General features: G+C 51.7%; 7 protein-coding genes across 7 annotated transcripts; 2 read left to right on the plus strand and 5 right to left on the minus strand.

Annotated features, from left to right (window-relative positions):
• Window positions 1-381: 381 nt before the first annotated feature.
• ACHE_40817A (uncharacterized protein) lies at window positions 382-1759 on the minus strand (the record flags this gene model as incomplete). Its single annotated transcript, XM_043279058.1, has 2 exons — window positions 382-1427; window positions 1495-1759. 2 exons carry the CDS (start codon window positions 1757-1759, stop codon window positions 382-384), a joined length of 1311 nt encoding a protein of 436 aa, XP_043136775.1.
• A 276-nt stretch (window positions 1760-2035) lies between these two features.
• ACHE_40818A (glycosyltransferase family 1 protein) lies at window positions 2036-3664 on the minus strand (the record flags this gene model as incomplete). Its single annotated transcript, XM_043279059.1, has 1 exon — window positions 2036-3664. The coding sequence occupies one exon, from the start codon at window positions 3662-3664 to the stop codon at window positions 2036-2038; it is 1629 nt and encodes a 542-aa protein (XP_043136776.1).
• A 466-nt stretch (window positions 3665-4130) lies between these two features.
• ACHE_40819A (DUF4050 domain-containing protein) lies at window positions 4131-5225 on the minus strand (the record flags this gene model as incomplete). The annotated part of the gene is made up of 1 exon (XM_043279060.1): window positions 4131-5225. The coding sequence occupies one exon, from the start codon at window positions 5223-5225 to the stop codon at window positions 4131-4133; it is 1095 nt and encodes a 364-aa protein (XP_043136777.1).
• Window positions 5226-5765: 540 nt separating this feature from the next.
• Window positions 5766-8657, minus strand: ACHE_40820A (ATP-binding protein; the record flags this gene model as incomplete). Its single annotated transcript, XM_043279061.1, has 1 exon — window positions 5766-8657. The coding sequence occupies one exon, from the start codon at window positions 8655-8657 to the stop codon at window positions 5766-5768; it is 2892 nt and encodes a 963-aa protein (XP_043136778.1).
• Window positions 8658-11577: 2920 nt separating this feature from the next.
• On the plus strand, window positions 11578-14039 carry ACHE_40821S (LIM domain-binding protein; the record flags this gene model as incomplete). The annotated part of the gene is made up of 5 exons (XM_043279062.1): window positions 11578-11890; window positions 11962-12788; window positions 12848-13135; window positions 13193-13462; window positions 13515-14039. 5 exons carry the CDS (start codon window positions 11578-11580, stop codon window positions 14037-14039), a joined length of 2223 nt encoding a protein of 740 aa, XP_043136779.1.
• Window positions 14040-14801: 762 nt separating this feature from the next.
• Window positions 14802-15751, plus strand: ACHE_40822S (urease accessory protein UreG; the record flags this gene model as incomplete). Its single annotated transcript, XM_043279063.1, has 3 exons — window positions 14802-14983; window positions 15044-15142; window positions 15211-15751. 3 exons carry the CDS (start codon window positions 14802-14804, stop codon window positions 15749-15751), a joined length of 822 nt encoding a protein of 273 aa, XP_043136780.1.
• Window positions 15752-15976: 225 nt separating this feature from the next.
• UTP7 (WDR46/Utp7 family protein) lies at window positions 15977-17636 on the minus strand (the record flags this gene model as incomplete). The annotated part of the gene is made up of 2 exons (XM_043279065.1): window positions 15977-16960; window positions 17013-17636. The coding sequence occupies 2 exons, from the start codon at window positions 17634-17636 to the stop codon at window positions 15977-15979; spliced, it is 1608 nt and encodes a 535-aa protein (XP_043136781.1).
• Between the last annotated feature and the right edge of the window lie 273 nt (window positions 17637-17909).

Below are 17909 nucleotides of genomic sequence, written 5' to 3' on the forward strand. Positions count from 1 at the left end.
AAAGGCCCTCATCAGACTTCCCATCATGATTACACGTCGCCAGAACTTCTGCCGAAGCAAACCAAACGCCGCGAAAAGTAGCCGGAAGCTGCTTATTTGTAAATGCTCTTAATCTGCCACTGAGATTTCGTTTATAAAGTTAATTGTAGCAGCGAGGTAGTTCCGGCCCGTGGGCAAATGGTTGCAAGGGGAATTGATGGCTTTCGAACGACTATCGGTGAATATTCAAGCCTATCAGGCAGGGGATCCTGTCAAGCAAGACAGTCCAACCGGCACGAGGCTGGAACTTGATGGTGTGGACGCCAAGCTTTGTCCCTGCGTCGGTGACTATGTCCATCAATTGGTAGTCCTTAATCCGGTTTCCACTGGATGGTTGGGAAGCTAGCTGCGACAAACTGGCCGCGAAGTGACCAGGCGTTTCACTGTAACCCCCCAGACAAGATTATCTTTGCTTTCGGTCAGAATGCGACAAGCGTTCTCTGGATTGGGGGACGGGGCAGCTACGGGGCCATTCTTGCCGCTATCGAATTCTCGGCTGTATAGCCAGACCATGTACGGCAGGAGGCAGACCTCCGGGACGAGCCAGGCGCGCTTGGTTGATATGTCGTAGAGAATCCATGGGTGGCGCTTGCTGTTGTTGACCATGCGAAGGTAATTCTTTGGAGGATCTAATGGAAATATTCCATGGTAGGAGAGCTGAATTGTGATCTGGATTGGCGGGGATCTTCTTGCTCTGCGTGACCACGCCGTCTTGTGGGTATGTTGATCGGTACCCAGAAGTAGCTCATCTTCTCTACTCCAGCCTATGTGCGCTGGTGCGTTTATGAGAAAGTCCAAATCAAACGTCTGATACCATTCGCTCTTAAGACTTTCCAAATCATCGACGCGCAACTCAGGGCTCTGGGCTTCTTTCCTCTCATAATGCCACAAAATAGACCCATTGTCTTGTCTTGTAATAGGAATCATAGCCGAATAAGGACCACACAGAATATACCCCTGCCCTACCTGAACCGGACAAGTCACCCCAGCAAGCAGGGACATCACATCAGATGTGGTTCTGAGAAGTGGCCGCTGCGGTATCAAAGCCCTCAGATGGTCATAAATTTCAGAAATGTCGACATCGTCGTGATCATCATCGTTGGGACAGTCGTCATAGTCATCAAGTTCAATAAGGGAAGTCACAATTCCTGAATCAAGCATCTTCCACCAACAGCTCTGCGGCCAGTCCACGGGAACCAAGGGCAAGAGAACAAATATGTCCTTCTCCCATGCTCCCCATGATACGCTCATCTGGTTGGCAACGGATGTCCTTCTGTGCATGACTAGCCAGCTCAAAGCGGCCTTGAGGGTGACGAGGTTCGCTGTGGTCATTGAGCCATAGAGGCATTCGATGTGTTCATGGCGGTATGTGATCACAAATCCTTTTCCTGTGCCCTCTCAGTCAGTTACTTGTAATCAACCATATCAATTAAATCAAGTATAGGAAAACCATACGACTAAAGTAGTGCTGACTAGGGTTCTCAGCAGCCGCCAGAACCTCCAGACCTATAGATCCATAGCGCTGCTCAATCTCCTCTCGCAACGTTCCAGCTTGCACATGGCCATTTTCGAGGGTCAGGCAGAGATGGGAGAGGTCTTGGGTATCTTGAGGCTCGATTTTGTCTGTCAGCTCTGTTTGGAGACGTAGCATGCCCGAACGGGCGTCTACCAGGCCCTCCGTGCCGTTGCCGTTGCTGTTATCGTTTACGATGCTGTCCATTTTGATGTTATATTGGAAGCAATTGAATAGCTGGCCTGTCGGTTGTTGACGTAGACTTTGAGGACTTTTCTCACGTGATATTGTATTCTGAAGGATGACAGTGTGGTGATGCCTATAGATATTCCCCGCTTTAAGTAGCAATCGTTTGCAACAAAATTACTATTTTGGTTGTATAGAATATAGCGATAGTCATTGATATCTCATAGTTACAATTCGAAATACAACAATAACAGCTGCAGTAGTGCCCAGGGAACAGTCTATCCTATCATGAGAAAACTACATGAAAACACTCTTTAAACCCTCAAAAGCACTCGTACGAGACATCCATGCCAATCTCCCTGCAAACCAAATCGAGCCCACAAATGCCAGCCCTCCCAGCGCGCTAACCGCATACAAATCCCAGTTCTTAGCCTTATACGCCGGCATGCGCATATCAGCAGTCTGCAGATGCATAGGTCGCAATTCCTTTCCGTCATCATCAAGACGTAGTTCATTATCATACATGAGCTCTTCGATCAGGTCTGCTGCATAGTTTCTGCGCTTTGCGGCAATGCGTGCGATGCGTTTCATGCGTAGAACATTGCGCTGGTAATGTCCATCGCCGTCGGAATGGAGGATCTGTTTTGCCTTGGTGTACAATTCATCAGAAGTAAAGTGAAACTTGTTTAATGATTCCGCGACACCGGCTGCGACTAGTCGGGTGGTGTTTGCGATCTGGTCGAAGAAGAAGCCCATGGAGATACATGGTTTTCCATGGTAAAGGGCTTCGTTGGCGCTGGAGCCGCCGCCGTGGGTGAAGTAGAGTTTGGTGGAGTCGTGGTCTAGGATGGCGCGCTGGGGGGCGAAGAAGGGGAAGAGCCAGTCGGAGTGCTTGTTATTCATCAGTTCACTCGATTGGATATTGCTGCCCTTAATTTGGAACGTATAGTTCACGTCAAGATCCTGCCGGCTGTTCTTGCCAATAGCCCAAATGACTCCGTCGATTAGCTGCTCTTGCATTAGACGCGCAACGCCGTCCATGATCTTAACAGCATCCTGATGAGACACAATGACATGTGTGCCCAGCGAGATATACAGAACCGACTGATGTGTATCCAGAAATGCCTGATAACTCTCATTCAACGGCGTAAACGTAGGGCTTAGAAGCGGTCCCACCGCTGCACACGTAGGCGGCAAATCGCGCGGAATCTCAATCCCAAAAAACGAATTCACCAAGACCAGATAATCCGGCTTCTCAAGATGATGTGGAGGATTATAGACACCGTTTGCCCGACGCATCCGCTTAGTCCAGTTCATCCACTTCATTATAGCCCTCAGCCCCATCACCACGACCAATTCGTTCTTGATGCGCAGCCACATAGACGCCGTCTCGGAGGTAAGCGTGCCTTCAAGCTGAAAGCCCGGCTGGCCGGGAATGTAGGGACAGGGTAGCATGAGGAAGGGCATGTTAGGCCACACCACTGCAATGGGCAACCGATACTCGACGTGGATGTCCTTGACAGCGTCGACGAAGAAATCCGCAATCATCATACTGGGCCTAGTCATTGGATTATTCATCATCCTCTTGAGACCGTGGTAAGTCTGCGGCCAGAACGAGTCAAACATGTACTTGGACTCCATCGACGCCCCGAGTCCCTTGGAGATATCCCATGCTTGTGAGCGGCGGTAGTGCGCTTCTAGTTGCTCGTCTGTCGGGCCAGGGCCTAGGAGATATACTTTTGTGACGAAGTCATACTTCCCCTTGTCCCTGATCCAGTCCTCCTGGCCCTCTAGCGTTGCGAATTCGATGGTGTGGCCGCGCGATGCTAACGCTCTACCGATTTCGAGCACGGGGGCTGCATGGGTGAATCCTCCTGTTGTCACGACAAGGAGGATTTTCCGAGGTGGGTGTATTGACTGGTCCATGGTGTTGTGATTGTGTTTGGTTGTGGTGTGTAGTTGTGTAGTGTCTTCCGGTTACATATTCCGACAGGATTATACAAGGATGACTATATGATGGCATCCCGCCAAACACGAGATCATGCCACAGAGGGCGGAGTTCAGAAGAAATCACAATAAAATAGTAGATGCAATGTCCTATAGTGAACATTGACCAATGCCAATGGTTTAGCTGCTGTTCCACGCATACACCACCGAGGCCGAGGACAACCCAGAAGGATCATCATGAATTACACACTATAATGATAGTATGATATACCAATGCAAATAAAACCAAATACATCCCCAAAGATCATCAGAATCATTTCGACCGTCATCAAATCACAATAACTAGCTTGCGTATAGCATCAAAACATCAAAACCCAATATAAATCCAAAGTCGTCACTCGTTTTTGCACATCATAACCCTTTTTATATCCTCATCACGAGCAGGTTATCTCCCCTCATTCGATGGCCCTGGACTCCCCCCATGCTCATGATGATGCCCATTCCCATGACTCGAACCCCTCCGATGGAACGGATGATGATGCGGATGGAATCCTGAGAAATGCAGTACCTTGCGCACAGCACTCGCAACACCCCCTTTCTTCTTTGTCTCTTTCTCACCATCGTCCTTCTTCTTCACCGTCGCATCGTCTTGCAGAACAATATTGGTGGTGGTGGGTTTCGGCGGCCACTGCCCGTCTGCTTTCCAGCCTTGTACCATGGCTTTTGTCACATCGGCGAGGTTGATGGGGACTGTGGGCGTGAGGGATTGCACGATGACTTTGCTGTAGATGGAGGGGTACATGCTTGGTGTGATGGAGGCGCGGATGGGGTTTGTTTCAGAGAGAATGGACGGGACAATGGGGATGTAGGATTCGTCGGCGATGGAGTAGGGCGTCGAAGAAGGGTCTGGGGAGGGGATTTCGTGATGCTGGTGGTCGTCTTCAGGTAGAGGGTCGGATTCTGTGATATTCGACTCGGTGGGTTGTTGCGGTTTATCTTCTTGTGCATCACTCCCAGTGAGCGTAAGTGCCTCCTCCGTCTTCGCCGCCAGCACAGAACCGTCAGCATCCGTCGCAGCACCGACGCCCGTAGCAGCTCTATCCCCAACCGCAACACTAGCACCAGCACCACCATCCCGTAACCTCTCTTCCCTCTCGCTAATCTCCCTCCTCGTCCTAGCCCCCGACCACGCATCCCGTCTTTCCATCCAGGTCCTCAACCCTTCATTCCACCGCATCTCCTCCTCCACCGCCCTCCTCCACCTCCTCCTCCGCTCCTCCGGCCCAGACCCCAAACTCTCCCTCTCCCTCTCCAGCTCTGCATCCCCATCATCGCTCTCCGGCTCGAACTCAGAGCACGAGTCTTCATAGTCGCGCGGCCGCCATTCCTTAACTTCGCGCTCGGAGATCGGCCAGGCGGTTTGGAAGCGTGGGCCTGTGGTTGACGTCGAGGGCTCGAAGCACCAGTCGTTGCGGACGATGTCGCGAATGTAGCGCTTTGCTTCGCGGATCGCGGCGTCGCGAGTTTCGGGGCTTGTCATTTTGTTTTGGGGGTATATAGGGTGGTATAAAGGGAAGGGTGGGTGATTTTTCCGACGGGTGATGTCAAACAAAAAGGTAGCGAAGATGGACTGGTTCTTGGTCTGGAGGACTGTGAGACTGAGAATATTTCTTTTCGGGGGTTTCTCTTGTTGTTCGCTATGTGCTTCTCGTATGACTAGGCCATGGTATTCTGGTAGGAAGAGAGAGGAAAGTAAGACAAAGGCGACAAGTGGCGGAGGAATGGCAAACGGAGAAAATTGTGTCAGGCGATATAAGGCGGGATTCCGCCCCGCGCAGTCCCGAATTGTAGATGTTTGCCCCTAGTACGGGTGGAGTAGGGTAAGTGTATATAGCTTCATTTCTATGTTTTGACTATTCATACATATATCGCAGTGCATCAAGTTCGGTCATGTCGTTAATATTACACGAATAAGAGAAAAGAAAAATAAAAAGAAAAACAAGCATGGGGGTTTACATGTCGGCCCATGCATATTCCAAGCTACAAAGAAAACCGTTCCAAAGAGGAAGAGAAAACCATTCTAGGTCCGCACACGCGCCGTATCAGTCCCTCCTTCGTCACCACTCGCAGGCACGAATCCCCATCCGGGACTCTTCTTGCGTCGGCCCTTGCGGTCTCCGTATTGTTCGTCGAATTTCCGGATCGCAGAGAGCGATGACATGTCTTCGCTGATGGATGCGCTGATTTCTTCCATACCGCGTTCGAAGTGCGTCCAGGTGAGTGTCCGCCGGGCAGGATATTGATAAGGCTCTGGGCCCTGGTGTTGCGCTGCTGCGTCGTTTTCTTCGCGAACGCAGGCCAAGGCTGCGGATACAGACAGGTTCTTGAGGTCGGAGCCGGAGTAGAGGGGCGTTCGACGGGCCAGTTCGGCGAGGTCCACTGTTGAGTCTAGGGTTTCGTCCTTGAGGTGGATCTTGAGGATCGCCAGGCGGTCTTGTTCTGTGGGGAGGTCGACGAGAAGCCGTCGCGGGAGACGACGCAGGACTGCATCGTCTAGATCAAAGGGTCTGTTAGTAGCGACCATGATGAAGGCTGAGAGGTCGTTCATTCCGTCCCACTCGCGTAGGAACTGGTTGATGAGTTCGCGGTGCGAGGTGCGGCTGCTGGAGCCGGTACGGGAGCAGAAGATGGCGTCTGCTTCGTCGATGAACACCACGCACGGGCTTAGCTTCTTGGCTAATGTGAAGATGGCTTTAACGTTCTTTTCTCCTTCTCCGACGTACATGTCGTAGATGTCGGATCCGCTGACCTCCAGGACTGTAGCGCCACTTTCGCGTGCCACGGCCTTGGCCAGGAGGGTTTTACCGGTACCGGGGGGTCCATACAGTAGTAAGCCGGGGATCTTGTCTGTCGACAAGACACCGTATGTGAAGGCTTCAGGGCGGATGAGGGAGAGCGAGGTGAGTGTCTTCAAGGCATCGATTGCCTCGGACTGGACGTGAACATCCGAGAATGTCGTGCGGATGTTCTTTGCGTCCACGACACCGTTCAGAAGTTTCTTTTCATGGGTATTGCAGGTCTTGCGTAACGACACTAATAACTTTTCTCTGTCGTTACTGGAGTCTGAAGTCTTCGTTTTGGGCGGCCGTTCTTGCAACCACGCGTTCTTGATACGGTCTGTGCTTTGCATTATCTCCAATCCACGTTGGATGTGTTCGAAACCAAATGCTTCCTCCCCTTTGACACTTCCTAGCGCGAGCGTGGCGGCCCAGTGTATTTGGCCATACGACCAATACCGCTCTTCGAGTCCGGTGTCCTTGATCATCGTGGGATCTAACGGCCACGCGCGAGTGTTGAAAATGTCGTCCTTTGTAGCCGATGCATGTTCATAAAGTCGTGTCCGAAGCATATCTTGCATATGCCGGACGTTAATGTCCAAAGTCCGCCGCTTACGGTCTTGCGTAAAGGTCTTTTCAACCTCTTGCGAGCTCGTGGCCGGCGTGACAACGAGCATTTGGGAGAAGTGGTCATCGAACGCATTCTGCATGAGCCTCGACGCGTCTTGCGAGTCAGGACCAACGTCCTGGGCTGCTGTCCCAACCAGCAGTACGCGCGATCCAGCTTTTCGCCGCTCTTGGATGACCTGCTGCAGTAGAGATACAAATCGAGAACCTTCCCGGGTGCCTTGGATCTCGCCGTAGTCCTGAACCTGCACAATGATGTCGCGAGATGGTTCATGGTTGGGGGCTTCAGAAGAGCCTTCCGCTGGTGTTTTCGATTCAGACAGTTTTGGAGCGGGCTTGTCATATGACAAGGAAAGGAGCTCATGGAGAAGCCGCAGTCGTCGGTCCTCCACCCGGTCGCCGCTTGGATGTGCTCCAGATGAACCGGAAGTGTCCGCAGGGCCGCTAATTGAAGCCACGAGGGACTTCAAACCGAGCCAGTTCGGCAGTGGAATATCGCCAGCATCTTTCGAGCTCTCAATGGTGATGAATTTTGGACTCCCTGAACTGGGTCTGAAGTTTGTCGATGGACCCGAAGTGTCCATCATATCTGAATCGTCGGCATCGCCATCCTCCTGCCAAGCCTCGGAAAGCGACGGACGATATACTTCATACCCAAGTGATCTGATGGGCGAGGTCACGCCGCTGTCTGCCAAATCCTGCTCACTGCATAGCTGAGCAATATCCTGAGCATTGAGCGTCACCAGATCCGTACCCAACTCCTGCGCTAGCCTTTTGACCACTGCATCCAGGAAGACAATCCCATCGTTACCCGGGTAGTGAAGAACCAAATGCGTCTTCTTCGCAGAAGGTTCCTTTGCGTATTTTGCAGGCGGAAGCCGTATTCCTGCCCTAGCGGAAGCGCACAATTCCTCCCATAATGCTTCCGACAGAGCATACCGATTTTCCGACGGGGACTCATCAGATCCGGGCTGGCTTCCTTCTCCGTCACCACCCTGCGCGCTCTTCTGGGTGTCCTCCGCCCACTTCTCGGTATTTGTCTTGTCTATAAAGACCTGTGGTGTTGTCTGAACCCCAGCCTGCCCTTCACCCTTGTGAATGACCGTATTCCGCTCATGAAACCAATCGGGAATCACAGCAGCCGGCGGCGTCCATTCTTTCCCTGGTTTCCTATTCCTCAAGGCCCTGCGTATCCCCGATCCATACGGCCCGGGCTCCTTCTTCCCCGGAGCCTCTGTAGGCGGTATCGCAGCGTTCGAAGTTTCGCTATTACCCTCGGGAAACCCATTGAGCGTCGAAACATCGTTGGCAACATTTTCCGGCACCGGATTCTGCCCACCAGTAGGATCCGACGGCGTCGAAGAGAGATAATTCCTCGAGATATGAAATCGGCGTGCAGGAGAACACGACGCGAGGACGGCCGGATAGCGACGACGGGCAATAAATCGACAAGGACGGACACGGGCAAGTGACGAAAGCAACTTGCCTTGATGCATTGACGAGTACATCCGGGGCGAGCACGGCCACCGGAATCTTGTAAGAATTTCACAGGCGGCTGATGTTGTATGTAGCGAGCGTCTGCATCAGCTGGTTTGGAGGGGACGAGGGTCGTGGGTCGTACGTCAATGTTCTGTCTTTTCTGCTCTGCTGCATTTCCCTTTCGGGCGGCGAGATCTGGCACGTGATTGATTTGTCATCGCAGCAGATTCAAGTTATTGGGTATTGCATGTTTTTTTTTTCTTTTTTTGGTTTTTCTTCTTCTACCAGCTGCGTGTACGGAAGACTCAATAATTGAAAATATAGTTATGTCTTTATTGGAAGATATTGGATTCTCAAAGGACCGGCTGCTAAGCGCTAATCTTCGTGTTGAATCGTACCCTAACTACGGAGTAGTGTTATCATCTGACCTCCATTTGTTAAGATGAATTCTACCTTCGGCGTATGCTTTGAGACATCATTGATTCCAGCATGATAGGTCCCTACAAGAAACAAGGGGAATTGACTGCCAGTTACTGATGCAAACCTAGGGTCCAAGCGAAGCAGTGAATGGGACCACAACCTCAGAGCAGGCGTACTTCTCCTTCTGCTTCTCAACCTTTCTTACCTCATCATCTTTATTCTCAGCAAGTGATCATTCTAAAAAAGTGACATAATGTCACCTGTTCCACGGAACCAGCTTTAGCAAGATACTGAGGCCAGTCAACAGATTGAGCTTTGAAAATGAACGAACAGCATCCAGCAACAGTGAAGATCATCGAAGGACAACAACATGCCAAAAGAAGGACGCGAGACCCTTATGACTACGCTCTAAACAATGCAAAAGCGCCTAGGCGGACTCAATTCCAAACTCAAGGCCCAAAACGCCCGCATCTCGCGCCTCGAAACGCTCAGCAAACCCTACCTGGACATTAGAGAAAAAAATTTCACGACGCATTTGCACAGCTTTCGGCGTGACTTTATCATTCCGTTCCGTCGGACGTTGAAATGACTTTGGGGGAGACCCCAGGAGTCTCGTCGGTTTGCACGGTGGACATGCAGAGGCAGATGCGATTATGTTTGAGGAGAGACGTCCTGCGAGGGAGCTTCGTCCGTTTGTGCACATCTATGGCGTGCAGCCTGCTATGATTAGCGACATTGGTCGGTCTTGCTTTCTCTTTGTAATAGTGGTCATGTTGCTGATACATGTTTCCATGATAGCATCAAAAGGGTATAAAGGGACTATTGAGGATGCTTGATATTTACTGAATTATTTTTTTAAGAGGAGCAAAGGATTTTTGATCAAGTCAAAGACCTGGTAAAGAAGGGCGAATTGGGTGAGGCGGTGGTCAACAAGGATTTCCCTTTCGAGGATTGAGAGCCTGTCTGAGATCATTCCTAGTCATGGCTAAGGCAGGCTCAACATACTACCCTTCAGATACGATGAAAATCCTACAATATGCGAGTGCCATTGAGGTTCGAGAAAGAGTGTAATCCATTGCTCAATTCCATGTAGTCTATTCTAATATGCTATCGACGACGAGTATACGAAACTTAATTCCTATGCTGAAACGTTGTTAGCAACAGTCCATAAAAACTACTGAAAGCAACAAAGCGATAAAAAGTTCTCAGACAAGATATACTGGCAAGTAGCAGACCAACCGGGAAAGGAAGGTCCGAATTATCTCTTCATGGGCGATTCCAGAGTGGTAAAGAAGAAGAGAATGGTTGTCATCTTCGAACAGGGGATGACAGAACAATTGCAGAAAGAGATAGAAAGATGCACCAACCTTATGATGATTCGGGCCAAATTGACCTGTCAAGTGAGTGTGGTCTGATCAGCAGCAGCATCAGACACAGCGAGCAGTCGTGTAGATAGATCAGTTGCTGCGGAAAATAATGTCAAATCATGACATGCAGTCGAACAGGCCAGCTGTAAGATCAGGAGATGAACATGGTCAATCTACAATCCAAGAGGACTGTAGGTGGTGAGAGGAAAGAAGAAAGAACATAATGAGAGAAGAGAAGAAAAAAAAAATTATATATAGCAGATCAAACCCGCCGCAGTAACATTAATCCGTATTCACGTGACCTACCTTCCCAAAGCGGTTAGTGTCGCGCAGGCGCCGGAGTGGCAGGGAAACAGTTAAGCGCCTCAAACGAAGGAAGAAAAGGCAAAGAGTCAGAGAGAGACGGACAGAGAGAAAAGAAAAGAAAAGATTGTTCGATCGCGCAATGAACTGCACCGTTGCCGAATCCTGCTGGTGCTGATCCAGATCTTCGTTTTCTGTACAGTATCATCTGCTATCTGCTTCTCCTTTTTGGTGGCCGAAGACGCCAGACAAGACGGCCATCTTCTCTTTCTCTCTTTCTCGTCTCTATCGCGCTCTCTGCCTCCTTACGCGCTGTCAAACGAGTCTTCCATACCTGAATCTCTGTTTGTGTCTATCTCATTATATCTCTATCTTTCGCCTCGTTGGAGTCGTCTCCCACTCCCCCGATTGTCCTCCACCCACTACCGCTACCGCTACCAGAACCACTACCAGCCACCCGCCGCGATCTCTTTTCTTTCTCTTTTCTACGGAGGACTCATAAAGAAAAACTCCTCGGCTATCTGGCGCTTAATAAGAGGAAAGAGTGTCTATAGAGAGAGAGAATTGCTGCACTAGTCTCCATCTCCGATATTGACGCCGATTTCCGTGGGTGCTCTTGGCCTCCGCCCCGACGCTAAAAGCGGCCCTGTTGTTCGCTCTCTGTCTTCCTCCACGTCAGGCGCGCTCTCGATCGACCCCAAGACAGACGCCCTCTAGATCTCTTTTCTATACCCCGATACCCGCTATTCCTATAATATTTTTGCCTCTTTTCTTTGCTTTTTCTCTCCCTCCCTCGTGTTTTATTTATTTCTCCCTCTCTCGCGCGGGTCCCCGTGCTCGGTGACTTCGTAACCCAGCAATGATGATGGCGCAGTCATTCGCTGCCCATCAAGGCATGCAGCAACATCCTGGTCTGCCTCCTGGTCATCCGATGGCCCACGCTCAACATCCAAATGCTATTCACCCCGGCGCCGGAATGGTCCAACAGGTACACCCCGGTGTGTCGGCACCCGGAGGACCCCAAGTCAGTCAGGCTGGCCCGATGATGGGCGCCATGCCTCCAGGTGCTGGGACGGCTGGTCCTGGGGGTCCCGTACCAAATGCTCATGCTCTCTCTCACTTGGGCCCGACCCAAGCGCATCTCTTCCAGCAGCATCAATTCCCGCAGAACTGTGAGTGGACCGATTTTTTCTTTTTCAGATTGTGTGACACCGGACTAATCAAATCCATTTTCATCTTACAGTCGCGAACAACCCCCAATTACTGCAACAACACCAACAGCAGCAATTGCTCCGGCAAAGAATGATCCTTCATCAGCAGCAGCAGCAGCAGCAACAACAACAGCAGCAGCAGCAGCAGCAGCAGCAGCAGCACGGAGCCCTCCCCGTTTCATTGCCCAATGGCACCCAAAACTTGAACACGGCTCAAATTGCGGCCATGCAGGGAAATCCCGCGATGCGACCGGTCCTTCAACAGATGCACCTTCAGCAGTTGCCGCACGGACAGCCTCAGATGCAGACACCGCAGCAGCAACAACTACTCGCCCTCCAAGCTCAACAGGCACAGCAAGCGCAAGCTCAGCAGGCGGGCAATGCTGGACAGCCCGGCCAGCCTACACCTCAACAACGTGCCGCAGCACAACCTCAAAATATCCACGAAGCACAAAGCGTCACCCCTCAGCCGCCACCAGGCCCGGCTCCTCACCAAGGGAGCAGCACGCCGCAGTCGAATCCGCCGCAACCTTCGTCTCAACCCCCGGCACCACAGGCGGCAACCTCCCAGGCGCAGCCGACTCCGAATCCGCCCCATCAGCAACTTCCACAATCCCAACAACCGATGCAGCAACCGCAACATACTCCGCAGCCACAGCCGCAACCGCATCCTCAACAAGGCCCACAAGGCCCACAAGGCCTGCAGCAGGGCGCGCAACCCACGCCGGCCATGACGGCACAGGAGGCTCAGCTCAAAGCGCAGCAGCAGCAGAACCTCATGTTACAGCAGCGCATGGGCATGAAGAGCACGACGACTTTATACCTTAACGCCTTTGCAGAACAGTTGAGTAACTTCAGGGTATGTCGCGTCGACGAGGTTGAATGATATGGAAGGAAACAATTGCTAACGTGGAACAGAGTCGGGATGAAGCTCATGACCTTCTGTATTGGCAAGAGTTCGTTGACCGGTTTTATTCGCCCGCGGGCGTTTTGCGACAGGGTGTTTACAACCGTCAATCGGGTTCCAAGCAATTCGAAATATCGACTCCCGCACTAGCACGCTACTACCTAACGCAATTCAACAGTGGTATCCGCCATATCCAGATGCTTGTCGAGGGTGTGCGGGAGACTGCATCCCCAAGCGGCGGCCATATTGTCGAAAGTGCAAAGACTTCGTTTATTTACTGGTTCATGAATGATTCACAGGTTTGTATTCGTATTCGCATGGAAAGGCGATCACCTTCTAACTAATGTTCCCACTAGTTGTTCACAAACGGGCGGTTACGTGCATACTTTGATGCCAACCATAAAATCGAAATGTTGGATATTGTGGTTATGAATCATACGGAATATCTTCCTCGGCCTCAGTTGCAGGCATTGGAGCAGGCTGAGCAGCAGAAGCAAAGTCCCAAGGTGTCCAAGAACACAGGCAAACGCGGCCAGCAAAAGCAAGCAAATACGCCTTCTTTCACTTTGCCCGAGTCGATGGTGACTGATCACGGGGTCCCGATTGCAGTATTGAGTTTCCTGGAGGTGAGTGCCCTCGTCAGTCTATAGCCGAGCAAACCATTGACCAGTCATGCAGGTCGCTGAGACCATCTCGCAAATGCAAATGTTGCTTCACCACTCCCAACAAAATCCTCAGATGTCTGCCACGGAGTCACTACGGAATCTCGTCAGCACCCTACAAACCCAACAGACTCCTAACATGGGCTTTATGCCAACGCCCATGAACCCAGCATTACAACCCGGGCAGCCCCCACGAGGACCCCCATTGAACGGACCGGCGCAATTTGCATCACCGGGAATGCATCCTCTAGGGTTGCCGGGTGCGCAAGGTTCGCCGCACATTACCGGATCGGCACACGCCAGCCCAGCCCCTAGTCACTTGGCCGCACCTGGCATGATCCCACAAGGGCAGGTTCAGCCGAACGCACACAGCGCCAGCGCAAGTCCCAACGTGAGCAACAAACGGCGGCGACAAAGTACAATCAAGGTCGAGGGAGATGATTCTGGGGGTGCACCCGAGGTCAACGGGACTGGCCCTCAAGGAGGAGCCAAGGTGAAGGCCAGTCCTCGAGTGACCAAAAAGCAAAAAGGCGGCGCATAGTCTTTGCAGTTGGTCTTTTTTTTTTTTTTCTATTTTACATTTTCGCATCACCATTTATTTGCGATGTCATATTTCAGTTGAAGAGGCGTGGAACTGGCGTACCATTGGATACCAGTGCGAGGCTATGTTTTAATCTTTTGTTTGGGGTTCTTTTTCCTTTTGATTGTTTGCAATTCTCCGCCGATTGGACATATTGGAGGTCTCCATTTCTTGGCACTTTTGGCTTTACTGCTTTGATATCCTGTTTTTTACAATTGGCGACAGACTCTGGCGTTGGGTTTTATTGAATGTCTGGAAATAATTTACTGCGTCATGTTTTGGAAGGGCGTGGGCAGCATTGCTTGTCACTGCGAAGATCATAATCGTTTACTACCGTATATCCGGGATTGCTTTGTCTTTTATGAATTCAAGAGGCTCGAAACCGGCCAATATATACCAGCCATATATACTTTCGGCCAATCCATGGCCGAGTCGGCATTCTTCACTCTATACTCTGTACTCTGTATTTCGGATGCAATTCCTACACCCGTCATTGTTGTCTACTATCTTACTCGTAGTCATGTCGAACATATAGGTCGGACGTGCTTAATTTGCGAATGCAAGTGTAGTATTAGCAGTAGCATCTGATAGCCGATCCGGCAGTCTCCGCCGCGAACGGCATCACCGATATAGGCCCCGCTTCCCCTCACTTTTTTTTTCTTCTCTCTTCACTCTCTTCACATTTCCATAACAATCAATTGCAATTCCAACAAGACCACCAAAATGTCCCACTCCCACGCCCACGACAACGGCATCTCCCACTCCCACTCCCACGATGACCCCTTCAACGGCCACGGCCACTCGCACGACATCCTCGACGGCCCGGGCTCGTATGTCAACCGCGAGATGCCGCTGATCGAGGACCGCGATTGGAAGGATAGAGCGTTTACCATTGGGATTGGAGGGTATGTCACCCATTCTTCTCCATTGTAATTGCGAGCGGAGGTATAGACTAACGTAACCAGACCCGTCGGATCAGGCAAAACAGCCCTGATGCTCGCACTCAGCCGTGCCCTGCGCGACGAGTATAACATCGCGGCTGTCACGAATGATATCTTCACCAGGTACCCCTCCCTTACTCCCTCAAAACCACTCAATCCAATAAAAGAGAAGACTGCTAACAAAGAAACAGAGAAGACGCCGAATTCCTAACTCGCCACAAAGCCCTCCCCCCCAGCCGCATCCGCGCAATCGAAACAGGCGGCTGTCCGCATGCCGCCGTCCGCGAGGACATCTCTGCGAACCTATTGGCCTTGCAATCCCTCCAAAAACAATTCTCCACAGACCTGCTGCTTATCGAATCCGGCGGGGATAACCTCGCGGCCAACTACAGTCGTGAACTCGCTGATTTCATTATTTATGTGATTGATGTTGCTGGCGGTGATAAGGTTCCTAGGAAGGGAGGCCCGGGGATCACGGGGAGTGATTTGCTGGTTGTGAACAAGATTGATCTGGCGGAGATTGTGGGGGCGGATCTTTCTGTTATGGAGCGCGACGCGGCGAAGATGAGGGAAGGGGGGCCGACGGTTTTTGCGGAGGTGAAGAATGGGAAGGGGATGGGGGCTATTGTGGATTTGATTCTGAGTGCGTGGAAGGGGAGTGGTGCGTATGAGGTTAGTTTGGCGAGGTGGAAGGAGGGTGCGCCGAGGGGGTCGGGGAGTGTTGATGAGTAGACTCTTTTTTCTTTTAGGGCATGAGGGGGGATATTTAGAGTATGTTAATTGAATTGGTCCAATGTGTATACAGATCTATGGCTATCATTAGCAAACTAGTCCAACGCCGAATATGCAGAACTTTTCGTCATATGAGACATCTCTCGAATAGGGTATCTGGTTTACTCCACGTCTTGGTAGGCGGAGCAAACAATGAATAACAAACACAAAGCCTGTAAAAGAAGACTACAGCTCCCTCTTCGCAAACCTCCCCAATGCAGGCCCCAACTCCTCCCTCTCCGCGCGCACCTTGTCCTTGTGCCTCGCAGCATGTTCCTTGCGCAACTGCTCCGCTTTGAGCCTCCGCTCGTCGATGACATTGCTCCGCCCCTTCTTGCGCAAGTACTTCCGCAGCGCACTGTTCCTGCCTCGACCCCTGTTCTTGATTTTCTCCATGGGATCGGGGGCCTTGTAATCCGGGTCCCGCGCCTGTCGTTCCTCCTGGTTCTTCTGGTTGCTGATGGTGTCGAGTTTTCCGATGAAGCTGGGATCCAGCGAAATCATATCTGGTTGGAGCTTGTTGAGCAGCGCGTGGACTTCGGCCTCCTGGCGCTGGTGCGTGTTTTCGTAGGGGTTTGCCTCGAGGGCGTCGAAGTTGGGTTCTCCGGCTCCCGGGACGAGGAGCGAGGCGAAGCCCTTGTCGTGCGTGACACCCAGGACGTCTTCATAGGGGCACCAGCGCATGTTCTCGATGCGTTGGCCGTCGCCGCCCCAGGCCATGTAGGGGCTTTGCACCTTGCCTTGGTCTGCCTCTGCGGCGTCGAAAAGGCCCCGCCAGACGCTGACCTGTGTGCCCCAGCCGACGGCTGTGAGGCCGCGGTCGCTGATGGCGACGGAGGAGCCCGGTTGGTAGCAGGAGTAGGAGTGGACTTCGCGGAACATGCGGATGTCCCAGACGTTCATCTTTTGGTCCTGGCCTGTGGAGACCATGTATCGGCCTTGGCGGTCCATTGCGAGGGAGCGGACGGGGCCGCGGTGGACGAGGGCTTTGACGAGGGCGGTTTGCGAGTTGGGGGACCAGAGGGTTACGGTTCCGTTTTGGTGGCCGAGGTGGAGGATTGCGTTGTGAGGGTTTTGGGCGAGGGCTGTTGGACTGCCTAGGCGGGTGGGGAGTTCTGCGACCATTTGGCCGGTGGATGTGTCGGTGTATTTGAGAAAGCCGCTCATTTGCTGGTTTTTATTAGTATGCAGGCGTGTGATATAGACGTGTATCGAGACTTACCGCGCTTGCAAGAAGAAAGTGGTAGGGAAGGAATTCCAAGAACAGTGGTTCGAGATGCTTGTTGAGACAGTGCAGCTCAACACCCTTGTGATCGTAGATGTAAACGTTCCTCTTCTGCGCGACAGCAAAGTACTGATTATTATGAAGCCACTTCGCATCCCGAACAGTCTCGTTCAACTGCAACTCGCATCCCAACCTGCCATTCCGCCAATCCATCGTCGCAACATGCCCTTTCCTCCCAGCCAGCAACAAATCGCGCCCATTGCGACTATAATCCGCTCGATACGGCCCGAGATCCTCCAATTTCAGCTCGAATCCCTTCTTCGCCGTCTCAATCCCAACATTCTCTCGGATCTCGTCCTGGCGAACCTTGTACGTCCGCTCCAGCTCTCCCTCGGGCTCGAGGAAACCCGCTTCATGTTCCAGCAGGATCTCTGCATCCTTGGCCTTTAGCGTCGCATCCTTGACCTTGTCTTCGACGGCTCTGAGGTTGCGCTTGAGCTTTTGGTTCTTGATTGTTCGGGTTTGGACTGCTTTGCCGCGGCCGTAGGTCTTTTGCGCTTCGGCGATGCGTTTCTTTTCTTCACGGGTTTCGGCCGGCGTGAGGGCTTTTGCATCAGCCATGGTGCCAATTATCAATTATAACACTGTCAAATCTAGAATAGGAGGAAAGACGGTAGTAGAGCTGGGACGGAGAAGATGAAAAGATGAGCGGACTTTTTTGCGGGTCCGCAAAATTCATGCCAAGAAATCCACTCGCTTGTCCACCACTTTTTTTTTTCTTTCCATCCTCTCGATGCAACGGCTGGAGCATTATCTACCACAGCACGTCTAGTTAGCTTGATAGGTTGAATTGCCTATTACTCTGCAAAGCAGTCAAACTGGCCTCAATTCCAT

This window comes from Aspergillus chevalieri, chromosome 4 (genome assembly GCF_016861735.1).
Source record: "Aspergillus chevalieri M1 DNA, chromosome 4, nearly complete sequence".
Lineage (NCBI taxonomy): Eukaryota > Fungi > Ascomycota > Eurotiomycetes > Eurotiales > Aspergillaceae > Aspergillus > Aspergillus chevalieri.